At 40.9% G+C, this 14,521-nt stretch overlaps 1 protein-coding gene across 2 annotated transcripts; it reads right to left on the minus strand.

The window, feature by feature from the left end:
- Positions 1 to 10,969: 10,969 nt before the first annotated feature.
- Positions 10,970 to 14,255, minus strand: LOC122653030 (ferredoxin, root R-B2-like). 2 transcript variants are annotated; one of them, XM_043846950.1, is made up of 2 exons: positions 14,105 to 14,255; positions 10,970 to 11,555 (listed from the first exon to the last, which is right to left on the minus strand). In XM_043846950.1, exon 2 carries the CDS (start codon positions 11,545 to 11,547, stop codon positions 11,095 to 11,097), a length of 453 nt encoding a protein of 150 aa, XP_043702885.1. In that variant the 5' UTR covers positions 11,548 to 11,555; positions 14,105 to 14,255; the 3' UTR covers positions 10,970 to 11,094. The 2 variants fall into 2 exon arrangements, with proteins under 2 accessions (XP_043702885.1, XP_043702884.1); XM_043846949.1 differs by having other exon boundaries at positions 14,098 to 14,255.
- Between the last annotated feature and the right edge of the window lie 266 nt (positions 14,256 to 14,521).

A 14,521-nucleotide genomic window follows, 5' to 3' on the forward strand; every position in this document is an offset into this window, starting at 1 on the left:
AGGTACCTTACCTAACTCACTAATGTTTAGCATTCATTATTTTCCTTACATTGTTAGCATGACAATAAGGTAAATTTCATTGCGTCAGGTACCTTATGTCTATACCTATCACCTGTGCACGCATTATTGATTTTAGAGTTTACGATTCAATTTAGTCACCCACGGTTGTTAGTTGTAATTCCAACTTGCGTAAGCTAGCTGTCGGTGAGAGACTCTCCACAAGACTTGTTACGTAGGCTAATGATTAGGGGGAAATTATCTTTCATTTTTCTCGTGGCCTCAGTGACTGGCCCTGGCTTTCTTTGGGAACCACCTAAAAATTTTGAGTATTGGTCCTAAGTACCCTTGGGTAAGCCTATGGCCCCACATATCTCTCAGGAGAGCCATTTTTAGGACTTGTTGATAAATCTATCGAGAATGCTGGGATTGGCTTGGTGTATGGGCCTGGTACGTTCAGGGACCTTGTCCAGTAGGAAACCCCAGATTTGTGTCTAGATTCTGATGGGACGATGAAAAAAATATATATATAGGCACGTAGTTAAATCTCGATATGTCTATACACCCACGAACTGATGGATATCTAGAAAGGATAATTTAGGACGGATGCTAAAGGTATGGATTATATCATGTAGTTGGAAGAGAATGATAGATCTAGCAATTTAAGTTGATGAACAGTATTATATCGGGTGTTAGTGTAGCCAAGTGCAGTCAAGAACAAAAAGGAACTGGAACTAAAGGATTCGACAAAACTTTGCTCAATAATAGATATAAGTGGAGTAATGGATCCCTGAATGTCCCCTCCGTTATTGGGAGTAAATAGTATGGATTCCATCAATATCCCAATTCATTCTAAAGCTGAGTTAGGTATTGGAGGATTGGAAGTGAAAGTCCTCATAGGAAAAGCCAGGTAAGCAAAGTAGTACAACCTTGTGTCATTCAACCCAAAATTTTAGGAGTACAGATACTGGACAAAGTATATGGAAATAGTTGCATCTCTCTATTTCTAGAAGTATAAGCTCAGAGTTTGATTTTCACTGGGTCCTTATATACACTGGACTTTATATTAACTAAACCGGAATTGATTTATACCATTGTGTAAGGTGGATACTATTAGAGGACAAATCAATACAACTTAGTTTAAGCTAAATAACTAAGCAGTCCCAGAGCGGAAGTTGAGCACAGTTTTAACCCCTCTATCCGGCACTATCCAATACCATTTAAGCAAAGCCAATGTGGTGGCAGATGTACTTAGTAGAAAATCACAAACCCTTCCTTGCCAGCTTTAACAGTCAATGAGCGCTTATAGAGGAAGCTAGAAGAATGGGGTCGGAAGTGTTAATTGATGATGCTACTATGTTATTTGTCGCCCTGATAGTGCAACCCTCATTGGCGGAGAAGATTAAGGAAGCCCAACCTACCGATGCGGAGTTACAGAAATTGATAGATGGCATTCAAGAAAAGATGCAGGAGGAATCAGATTTTACCTTGTCCAGAAATAACATCCTTCGGTTCAAGGATAGGTTATGTGTACCCAATGGTGAACGAGTTAAGGTGGCATGGAGAGGCAACGAACATATGGACTATTGCAATCACTTCCTATTCTCGAACGAGAGTAGAAATACATCATTATGGATTTTGTCACTAAATTGCCCTGAATAGCTAAATGTATTGATGCTGTTTGGTCATTGTTGACCGGCTGAGCAAGTTAGCACATTTATCCCAATAAAGGAGATCTATCCAATGGACAAGTTGACTAAGCTATACACAGATAATGTAACTCACTTACATGGAGATCTAGTGGATATCATTTCTAATCGTGATCCTAAGTTTGCATTGAGGTTCTGTGGCGGTTTCCAGAAGGCTATGGGTACACTGCTGAATTTTAGCACGGTTCTCCATCCACAAACTAATGGTAAGTCAGAGAGGACTATTCAGACCCTAGAGGTCGTGCTTAGGGTTTGTGTCATTGATATGAAGGGTAATCGGGATGAGCACATCTGACTCGTAGTGTTTGTTTACAACAACAGCTACCAGACGACTATAGCTATGACACCATTCAAAGCATAGTATAATAGAAAGTTCCGAACTCCACTATATTAGATGAAGTGATTAGCAAAGAATATTGGGGTCTGAATTGATACAAGCCACTTGCAGAATAGTAGATTTGATAAAAGATCGAATCATGGCGGCTCAATCTAAATGGAAGAGCTATGCCAACTTGAGACGAAAGGAAAGTAAGTTTGTCGTGGGTGATTATGTTTTCTTGCGAGTATCGCCAACTAAGAGAGTAATTCACTTCGACAAGGAGGGCAAGTGTGTTAATGTATTTTACGTAATGATGCGAGAAAGTACACCCCTACATTGATATTGTCAAGACTAAAAAGCCACATCAGCTTATCATGGACTGACATATGAAGAGGTACCTGAAGAGAACTTTGATTATAAGGACAGCAATCCTCACAATCGAACTGTAACTTTTGTTAAAGTTCGGCGGAGTAATCTCATTGATTAAAGGGGCATCTTGTTAATGAGAAGGTGAAGTGCGGTCAAAGTATCCTGACCTATGCAGATACCTAGGTACGTCTCAATTTCGAGGATGAAATTCTTATAAGGTGGGGAGGATGTTAAATCCGTGCCCAAAACCCGGTTTGAAACGCGATCTGACCACCGATCTGGTTTGAACCTTTTGTATAGAACTGGGAGTGGAGTACGCTCGTGAACTGTGGGTCATAATACTTAAGCCATCACATAAGATTGTCGACCATGAAATAGGGGAAGTCCTCGAGGAAAGATCCACCGTCAGAGACAGGGGGAAAATCGTCCATGAAAGCATATTCTTGGAATTCCCTTATGATAGGGATCCACGGGGCCCACACCTGAATCGCCCTTATCCACTAAGCGATGACTGGGAGTAAGTCACTATCCGAATAATTCATGTCTATGCATGACCATTAATAAGCATAAGAACTAGAATGGGCTTGGGCTTAGGAGCTTAGCCTCTTTCTATTTGTAACTAGAACTTAGGACATGGGCCATGGGCCATGGGCCCAAGTGGATCCAATGGCCCAATGACTTAAACTAGACCTTGGGCTTATACCTAACCAAACAAGCTCCTAAGCAAATGGACCTAAGGACTTGAGACTAACCAAACAAGACCTAATGCCTAGATGGGTTATTAAAGACCCAAAACTACTATTCACCTCACATTACAATCCTAAATAGTGGAGAGGAGAGGAGAAAAAGAAAGAAGAGGAGAAGAAGAAAGAAGAAGAAGAAAGAAGAAGAGGAAGAAGGAAGGAGAAGGGAGAAGTATGGTGGAGCACAAGCTATCATCATCAACCCTTGGTGAGTCTCTTTCTCTCTCTCTCTCTCTCTCTCTCTCTCTCTCTCTCTCTCTCTCTCCATCTCTCTTTCCCTAATTCTATTACCTAGGGTTTGAATCGGTTGAGCACATCTTGAGTGCTCCATCTACTCAATTAGAAGAGCCATTAATGGCAAATCCTTGATGCTTAACTATGAAGCACCTAACCCTACCTTAAACCCATTCACCCTTCTCCATTTATGAACCCTAAGTTGGGGATTTACCTCCATGTATGGGTTTCACCAACCCTCATGGAAGTCCGTAGATGTGTGGCTTGAGGGGTGTTAAATAACATTGATTAAAGACACTTCCAAACCCCAATACCCAAACCCATGAGTTCCCTTCCCATGTGTATTTTAATGGAGGAAAACCCAATCAATTGATCGTTGGGTTTACAAATCCATGTTGGGGGTGTGCTATGGCACCTTGATTGAGTTGTTTTCATGGCCAAAGGGACCTCTAAAAATCCCTAAGAATACCCCATTTTACCCCAAGGTAAAACCATTCTCAGAATGGCATGAACAGCAAGACTAGCACATGGACAAGCACATGCAAGTGCCTGTCCCTGAGAAACTAGATCTGCCGATAAAAAGTCAGAGAGGGACAGGCACATGGACAAGCACATGCAAGTGCCAGCCCCTGAGAAACTAGATCTGCCGAGAGGGACAGGCACATGGACAGGCACATGCAAGTGCCAGTCCTTGAGAAACTAGATCTGCCGATCCCTGAGAGGGACAGACACATGGACAGGCACATGCAAGTGCCAGTCCCTGAGAACCTAGATCTGCCGGTGGGAAGTGCGAGAGGGACAGGCACATGGACAGGCACATGATATAGCCTTGCTGTATGTGCCGGTCCCCTATTTTAGCCTTGTTTGATAACTTATGGTGCCCAACTCTTCTAGCCCTAAGGCACTAATCTCTCCCCACGTTATACACCCTCTTTAGGTTGACTGACCCGACTCGGGGGCGGATTAGTACGTGAGACAGTGTACTTGGCATCGAACGCCAATTTGAAGAACTCCGTACTGACGATTGACTGAGAATCAAGGTGAGTGAGTTAAGCTAACATCTTAATTTATGAAATGTTTGTGTGTCGTGTCTTGCGAATGCCATTCATGCATGTGTGCTATAATATATAATTATTGGTAAGATATAGGACGATATAAATGTTTAGATGTTGATAGGACTTTACATTCTTGTCTTGCGATATTATTTATTTTATTGCACTATGGTGCGAATGATATTGGATTTAGTTATGGGACTCGGGTGCCGGTTGGTGCTGGACCTGGGGATTCCATAATATGGACTCACTCATGGCATGTAGATCTAGGGCTTCGAAAGCGGGATCCAAGTGCCGGTGGGTGCTGGGCTTGAGATTGCCGTACTTGAAATTGCATTAGAGTTGTCCATTGCATTAGGTGGAAACGGGATGGTGACCGACTGACTACCTTCGGTATTCATATCTTGTACTTGTATACGTACGTATGGGCTAGAGGGGCGAGAGGATAGCCAGTCGATCGTATTTCGGTATCTATGGACTCGGCCTCTGGCCTATGCACATGCATACCTCACTCATGTAATAGGTGAATGCTGGCTAGGATAAATGTTTACCCAGTACTATGACCCTTACCGACAGGGGGTTAGGTGTCGGTCAAATTCGTGGGTTCCGACCGTTATTCGGGTATACCCACCTGGGAAGTTCGGGCACCTATCGTATTTTAGGCCGAACGTTAGGATGGGATTTGACTTGGGGGTTTGCATATATCTCTTGGTGGAGACCGGTACGACAGGCTTCCAGCGCAACTCAGGTTTGTCATCGCCGGTATACCATCCGTTTATGGTATCGATGTCGGGGATGCTACCTAAGGTGTTGCTATAGTACTATACTTGACTTAGTTGTGTATTAGGTGGATAACAATAAAACTATACATCATCATTCATTCATGTAGCATGATTGTAAATTGTATGTGATGTACGGTCTACCTTGGTGGTATGGGACACCTTGGTATCCGTCCATCATGTATGGTTTGCAGTGAACCCCATTCATTATTATTATTGTGTATGCTTGTGTGGCTTAGCCACTCATTGGGGTCAATTGGAGCTCACTCCTCGAGGAAACATATTTTTAGTTGATGCAGGTACATTCGAGCAGGATGGCACAGAGTTCAAGACTCCTGAAGAAGGTCATAAAGAGTGGTGGACTCCGGAGTATGAGGATCAAGGACCGGAGTGCTACTGTGAGATGTGTTCCACGAGGGAACAGTGATTCTTGGCTGGTAGCCATCTTTTGTTACACTTTGATAAACTATCTTTTGTTTCAAAGGTGTATTCTTTTTATTCCTTTCTTGATAGGTGTATTTATTATACAGTGATAATACATAGATCCTGATTAGAGCGAATTGTACTTGAAGGGGTAAACTTGAATAGACAATATTTTATATACTATCACCTAGCTTCTGCTAACTCTGATGTTATTAATATTAATCATTTCCTTTTACCTATTATCTGTTATTGTGAATGAGTTAGTCTTGGGTACTGCATCAGTGATTCTGGTGGTTGGAGAGCGTAGTTGTATGCTCTGATTGCATTTCCCGTGGTTCAGGGATGGGGGTGTGACATAATCAACCACATGAAATTTTTTGAGATCAAAGAAAACATCTCGGTTTGGGCGATCGTCTTCCAGTGTGTAAGTGGGAAAGTTAGGGATGGCCTGAACAAGACTAAATTAGCGAACACAAAATTATGGGTTATAAGGCTCGACGCCACATACATTTTTTCCTGTGCACTCAAATGTAACACCAAAATGGAGGTCACGAGTGACTAGAAATCGAGCCCACAATGCTCAGTCAGATGAAGGGTTTGACAACACAAAAGAGAGCCTTTCCGGAAGGCTATCATCCAAATGAAAATGAATGAATGGCTCAGGGGCACGCTCAGAAGAAAGACTTCGGAAAAAATAAAAATACACATCTAGAGGTCTGATGGGCACTTCATTTAAAAACTTGAAGCTAGCTATTGGGAAGTGGTCAGATGATGGAGGTGAACCGAGCTCTGGGAAGTAAGCATATAACCAGAGTTGTAAAAGCGAGAAAGGGCCTCCCCCTAGTGATAGGTCTGATTTAACAAGTTCATTACACCCTCGATAGAGGGAGGAAAGGACGAAAGCTGCAAGATCAATAGGACGATCTCCAGCTAGAGTATTGGCCAAACAAAGGAACATTTTCACAACCTTATTGGCTTGGGTACAAATCAGGAAACGACAAATCCAATAGAGAAAGAAGGCAACGTACTCTTTCTTTGTGACCAAAACGCTGGTACGCCGGTGTTGATTGAGGTGAGAAAGATAACCTATCTTTTTGGAGAAGTCGATTCCATGATCCTCAGAGGATGACATAGACTGACCATGGAACTCCTCCCCACCTGAGCGAAGCCCTAGAAGAGCTCCAACATCCAACAAAGTTGGGTCATTGCACCAAAGCAAAAATGAAAAGTGTTTGATGACTGGGACCAGAAACATAGAGCAACCGATAAAAGGGGTTTACTGGCAGAGATTGAAAGTTTGGAGAAATTAATGGCTTTAGCTGTACCAAGCTTCCGCCAAGAATCCATCTTGTGTTTAGCCATCCTATCGACCCAACTCCAAGGCTGTGAATGTGATGACCAGAAACTAGGGAAAGCTCAAGGAGCGCCGTTTGGGAAAGAAGGAATTCCATGGTGCAACAGTTTGGTCTCACTGATCAAGTTTGGTGTAACAAGCTGTGTTTGAGAGGGAAGCGAAAAGCAAGGGGCCCATTATGAAATGGGATAAAAAAGGAATCAAAGGCTCATAGCGAACTGGATCGCTTAGGTGAGGTCCCCTTTCTTTCTTCAGCTAATCAAAATAAGAATGGATTTGGTTTTCAGTGAAGAAGGGAGGGCTTGCCAAAGAGGATGAAGCAGCTAAGATATCAAATGAAGCAAGGGCAGAGATCATTTTAGTTCGCATCGAGCTCGTCGGGAAACGATAAGGGGAGCTCCCAGACATTTTTCAGAAAGAAAAAGAAGGAGAAGATGGAAAGATCGATGAATACGCATAGAGAGAGACTTTCTTTCCTTAGAGAAGGAGGTTTTGCTTTTGCAAAAGAGTTTAAGAGTTTGATTGAATGTATCCCTAGAAAATCGGGAGCACCATTATACTAAGAGGAAGGTAGACAGGTGGCGCCAAACAGATGAGTTACCCACCGAATCTACTGGCTACTCAAACGTCTTTTCAATAGTTTTTAAAAAATGAAATGACTTACAAGGAGGGAAAAGACCCTATAGACCGAGTGCACAAGATGACAAAGGACCAATCTACAGCCCACAAAATTTTTGCAACCTTATAAGGACTTTATATGCATCACTCTTTGAGGTTGCAAGGGGCAACCGGTAATGGTGGACCAATTAAGTTCAAGCTGCAAAAGAGATCGCATAAAAAAAAAAAGGATTAGTGGGGCCAGGATGGTTGTAACCGCGAAAAGCCCATTGCTAACACTACTAAGGGAGTGAGAACCATCAGGGGGAAACGTGGGATCAAGCAGTTTTGTAACCTCAAAGGAGGGGTAGTTGAGTAACTCCCAATAGAGACACTACCTTCATAAGTATAAATGTCAGAATTCAAGGAGTGAGGGGGATCTCTCGATCAATCAAAAACTTGTTATTTTACTTTTCTTTAATTTTCGTTAGCGCAATTTTTATTTCCTTAGTGTAATCTTCTCTCTGACCATCACGGTCATTCTATCTATCAAGTTCTTCTTTTGATTCTCCTTCGGTGGTATGTCCTTTGTATGTACTAGTTGTTGACGCTGGAATCCTTCTTCCTCTGGTCTGGTCTGGTCTGGTCCAACGCAATCCTGCACAATAATAGAACCAGAAGATAGGGAGAGTCAGCACCCTGGGATGTGTCCCAAGGGAGATTTCTCTGATGCTTAAGTTATATTTCGGGGTCAGACAGTATTTAATGGAGCCAAAGATGGAGACCTTGGTCTCAGAGTTTCTGCCAATGGCCAAAATCTGCGATTCTTTGCTTAGAGTCTTAGAATCCGAGAGTCTTACCTTCATTCCTTCTACTCTCCGTTACATATCTGGCTCTACTTTCCCAATGTACTTTTTGCCCCCTTTTTAGGGTTACGTAATCTCCAAGGTAGATTGGTGATCCGATTTGTGGACCATTAACCGAACTATCAGTATTTTTTAGTGATTGTGCCCTTCGTGGTCCACATGTAAAGCTTGTTTGTACGTGCTTTCAGCGTAGGATCATGGTTGAGGATCTAGTCGGACCGTAGGCGTTTCTTTCTTTGAGCCGGTTCCTTGGTCTGGCCTTGTCATACGTGTCTGACTGGCATTGGAGGTTGGATATGAGCCGTATCATAGTATTGAAATCAATAGAAATTCTTGGTCTTTCTTTCAAGTCTATCATTTGGTCTTGTGACTATTATTAATTTTCTTTGGGCATTACAATTTGGTCTTTATAATTTTTGGAGCAATCGAGGCAAGAGGAGAATCCACATCTCCTAAGTAGAAGTCAGAAGTACAATCTTCCTCAAACTTTGAGTCTTATAGACTCTGGCACGCTCGCATTCTCAATCAGACACTATCCATTACGGTTGACCGATCAAATGGTAGACCGATTGTCTGAGCGACCGGAAAAAGAGCCAAACAGTGCCACCCACAACAAAGCATTACTGATGAAACTGGGCTAACAAATCCTCACTCAGCCTGATAAATTGTGGATTAAAATTCTCAAAGCAAAATACTTTCCACGCAACAATCTTCTGGACAGAGATTTCAAAACCAAAAATGGTACTTGGGTCTGGAATGGAAATAAACATATTATTCCAGACTTCTCAAAAATGCTTTGCTAGGAAGTAAGAAATGGCTACAATATCAATACTTGGAAAAGCCCATGGATTCGTAACATGGAAAATTTAACGGTCCCTTCATCTGTTTAACCACATCCCCTATATGAAGTGGTTAATGATCTCCTGTTAGGTGGATCCTGGAACCATGCCCTCATTCAGAACATTTTTCCACTAAAATTTGTACAACAAATCTTGAAAATCCCGATATCAATCCATCAACATGAGGATTTCATCTACACACCCTATACAAAATCTTGAACTTTAACCACCAATGCTGCATCCTCTTTTTTAACCCAACTATACCCTAATCCATACACGGGGATCCGGAAAACCCTTCGGAGACTGAACATCCACCCTAAGTTCAAATCTTTTGCATGGAAACTCATAAAAGGGGGACTCCCAATCCTATTAAGACTCAAAAAATTCTTCCCAATAGAGAATTTATGCCATTTCTGCAATGATGTACCTGCAACATACTAGCACCTATTCATCACTTTGTCAGTTTACAAAAAGAATCTGGGAGGGAGGATCTCTTGGTATTCAGACTGAATTTCTACAAGCTGAACATATTTTAGACCTGATTGAGAATTTCCTGATTAACCCAAACCTAAATGGGAACCGGAAGAGCCAAATTCTGAGCATTGCTTGTATCACGTCCTACTTCTTTTGGATAACAAGGAATCATTTTATTTTCCAGAATCTAAAATCAAGTCCAACCAAGAGTCCGAACCAAATAAGAGAACGGGAATGTGACCTAAAGCTGTTACTCAACAAAGATGAAACAACCCACCCAATTGTAATAAACCCACCATTGGACTTTTACATCAAACTACCATCTATAGGGAAACTGATTATCATCTCTGATGGAAGTCTTGACCCCATATCCAAAAAAGGAGCATGAGCATTGATCATTCTTGCTGATAACCATATCATTTCTACATATATAGATTTTGGTGAAACAAGATCAGCAGAGAATCAGAAACCAGAGGCATCCTCCAAGGAATCACCAGTGCTATGTCTTCGAGAAGACAGAGTAGAGGTGGAAATTTGGACAGATTCACAAAATATGAACGACTACATACAACAACTTGCGTGGCCTTGGAGGTTTTTTGGAATCATCTTTGATATTATGTCTTTACTTAAACATTTCACTTCAATCTGGATTAACATAGTAGACAGAAAAAACTACTTCCCTACCCCATATCTTGGCAAACTATTCCCGTACAAGCTCTATCTCAGGTGATGTTTTAGATCAGCTACCGAGTTTGTACTCTTTTTAAATCCTTGAATAAATTTTATTCCATCAAAAAAAATATATCATGACCATCCTTTCAGTTTGATTTGTTCTGTTATATTCTATTGTTAAGGTTTGTAAACTTCTCAAGAATTCCAAATGATTTTATTCTCTCCCGACCCATCTCTCTTCTACAATCGATCCTTTTACCAACTTGTGTTGCCTCTAATATTTAGTACAATTAAAGAAACAAGATTTCCAGAAATGAGAACCCCCACATCTATCCAACCATCGATTCAATGCTTGCCAATACCTTGGAGTAACAGTCAAAGATCAGACATGAATGCAAGTATCATCAACTCCGGTTTCAGGATCAGAATAACCCAATCCCATCTCAAATACAAGTTCTTAATCCTAGAAAACAAGTTTCCTAATCTAAGACGAAAAAAGAGAATATTCAAAAACATCTTTGAAACAATGAAATCAACACTAAACAGCACAAAATCATCTAATATCATCCAGCCTAGAGTTCTCCATTGCAAACACGGAACTAAAAAGTCGTCTGCTTGACTCCTTACGAAGTTCCATCAGACCAAAGAAAATGACTTGGACCACTACTCAGTAGAGCTCGCCTTCTTTGTGTGTGTGAATCACACAATCAGCAGTTGGATAGGAGACGCAGGTTAACACATAACCCTTCTCCATCTGATTGTCATCAAGGAAGGATCCATCTGACTGGTCAACTGCACCCGACACCAACTGTCCCGCACAGGTGGAGCATGCCCCAGCCCTGCATGAGTATGGAAGCTCCAAGCCTGCGTTTTCAGCTGAATCAAGAATATAAGCATCATCTGGGGCCTCAATCTCCTTCTCTTCTCCATCTGGTCCAATCAGCTTCACCTTGTATACTGCCATTGCGGACACTCTGAAGTTTGAGGAAGCCTTCAAACCAAATGCCTTAGAAACACTCTTCACAGAACTCAAAGAAGCTGGACTCTTGATTAAAAGACTGGCATTCCTTGGGGGCCCACTTTTGAACAGGCAAGGGGAGGAGATGCTCACAGTTGACATTTTTAGGCCTGTATTAAAATAGAAACTCCAAGATTCATTACGAATTTATAATATACAGCACAACCAAAACCATACTCAAACCAATGATGCATCATGATCCAGCAGGAAAGACATCACATATTCATGCATGTAAATGGATGCAAGATTCACCATTTCTGGACCACGCCTATGAAAACTTCTCAAACAAGTTTTGATCATCTGAAGATTGTGAGACATAAAACTAGTTGTTTTCGCCAAACAATTGGAAATATTTAACCCCAAAGAAAGAGGAACGGTGGAGGGTAGGCACATTTGGCATGGCATTCTAAAGAATGCATTAAACTGCATACTTCAATTTCTCCTAAAGCAAGAACTTCCCGTATGTGACAGAGATCCCCCCAGCTAGTGGCCCCATGTTCTTTGCCAAGTTGATTGTGCATCCCCTCTACAATGTTAAATAATATATGCCATGTTTTGATAGCCAGAAATGAATCAATGGATACATTTCTACAAGACAAACCAGGCAAAATTTCTCTTTGGAGCTTTATGAGAAGAAACAAGCTCAATTGGCTATGTGCTCTTCACTTGAACTCCATTTTTCAAACCAATCAGTGAATATGGTCCGCCATGATTAAAAATGCTCCATCCAGGTATAGATTGGATGCATAACTTTCTAATAATATAGGGAAAAAAAAAAACTAAAATTAACAGTGTGTTCCCCCACCCATACTCTTCGGCAAGTATGATTGTGCATCCCCTCTACAATGTTACATAATTATACATGCCATGTTTTAATAGCCAGAAATAAATCAATGGGTACATTTCTCTAAGACAAACAGGCAAAATTTCTCTCTTCGGAGCTTTCTGAGAAGAAACAAGCTCAAGTGGCTGTATGCTCTTCACTCGAACTCCATTTTTCCACCCAATCAGTGAATATGGTCCGCCATGATTTAAAAATGCTCCATCCAGGTATAGATTGGATGCATAACTTTCTAATAAAACAGAGGGAAAAAAAATTAAAATTAACAGTGTGTTCCCTCGCCCATGCTCTTCGCCAAGTATGATTGTGCATCCCCTCTACAATGTTATATAATATATGCCATGTTTTGATAGCCAGAAATGAATAAATGGGTACATTTCTACATGACAAACCAGGCAAAATTTCTCTTTGGAGCTTTATGAGAAGAAACAAGCTCAATTGGCTATGCGCTCTTCACTCGAACTCCATTTTTCAATCCAATCAGTGAATATGGTCTGCCATGATTTAAAAATGCTCCATCCAGGTATAGATTGGATGCATACCTTTCTCATAAAATAGGGGGAAAAAAAAAACAAACTAAAATTAAGTGTGTTCCCCCACCACCACCCCTCCCCCCAACCAAAAGAGGGGGGGGGGGGGGAGGGGGCAGAAAACCTAGTATGAAATTTACAGCTAATAAGGGCTACTCATGCACTGAGATGATGCTAAACTCCCGTCGTCAACAATCAAGTACTAAAAAAAACTACAGAGTATAGTACCAAAAACTTCAGTTTTAAACAGAGCAAGTGTTTGAAGTAAACTCACTGTTCAATGGAGAAAAGAGGAAATCACATATGTGACAATTACTGAATAATAAATATCTGGATATAACTCCATAGAAGAAAAAGACCAGACTCCAGAGAGAAACATGTGTCATTTAAAATTGGGACAGAGTGGTTAGAGGCAATCACGGGAAATCTATCATCAAATTAGGTTTTTAACATGTCCTAGGAGAATTCCTTTATATAGTTACCGAAAACTAAATTAGAAGATACTTCATCTCCCTGTATTGAATTTGTACATACTAGTAGTTGGTTCATTGATGACATATGGGCAACTCATTAGATAAAAAGTTGTTGATTTCCTGTAATCAACAATCAAATACCAAGAAATTTATAGAGAATGAGTCTTACCAAAGAGCTCCAGTTAGTTTTGTCTACTGCAAATATTGAAGGCAATAACGAATCAAAAACATCAAACTAGGTTTATTCTAGGAGCAGACATTCGTGCTGTAAATAGAGATTAGACCAAAAGATAGCACAGCTCCTCTTACTGAATACATAGAGATATCCAGACAGGTACTTGGTGTGTGATAAATTCACTACGGTACTCAGCAATTCACAGCCACATTCATATAAGAGGCACGTCAAAACCTAAAGGAAGTGCTCATCAACCCTCACTCACACGCTGCAGATTTAGGGTTTATAGTTCAAATGCTATAGGGTTTAGATGATGTAAACATAAAACATCATTGAATCGCAACAGAAATCTAGAGGAAAACACCAATTCATAAACTTTAGTAACCATAAGACAAACAGAGAAGGATCAACCAAAAGAACACGCAAGGGACTACTAAATCCCTCTTTCAATATGCAACGTATTTTGATCCTCAAAATCCCAAACGAGATTCAGAGAAAAAACAAAAAGCCAACAAAACCAAAGGAAAGCAAAAAAAAAAAAAAAGTAGATTCTCATACGGATCAAAGACGATGATAGATAAGTAATCAGATTAAATAAAGAAGAGATTCTAGTAACAAAGCAGGAGATCTTACAGAGCTAAGAGCCTAAGACGATCAGATTCAACGACGACGAGATTATAGTTTACCTATAAAAGCAAATCTTAGATCTTTCTATATATTTGCTTTCTTGGGTTTTCTCCCCACTCTGAGTCTCCAACGACGATCAGTCTAAAGTAGCGGACAGTCCAAAACGGCAAACTGTTCGTGCCGCAAGACTATACCATGGCTCGTATTTATAGAGCCAGGGAATGAAGCCTTTTGGGCGACTATTTTATAGCGGACGGATACTCCAACCACCACACTCCGAAAGACTCATGAAATGCAAGAATGGCAAATAGTCTTGCTGATCGACCATAAAGGCATAAATGCGTCCAAATGGCCAAATCTAAATCATCTTCTAGTAATAAAAAAGAGTCATCAATTTTTTTTAGGGAAGATTTCACGGACACCCCTTAAA

Source organism: Telopea speciosissima, chromosome 2, assembly GCF_018873765.1.
Source record: "Telopea speciosissima isolate NSW1024214 ecotype Mountain lineage chromosome 2, Tspe_v1, whole genome shotgun sequence".
Classification (NCBI taxonomy): domain Eukaryota; kingdom Viridiplantae; phylum Streptophyta; class Magnoliopsida; order Proteales; family Proteaceae; genus Telopea; species Telopea speciosissima.

Excerpts from the sequence above, each read along its gene's own strand:
- LOC122653030 (XM_043846950.1), bottom strand. The coding sequence starts at position 11,547 with ATGTCAACTGTGAGCATCTCCTCCCCTTGCCTGTTCAAAAGTGGGCCC.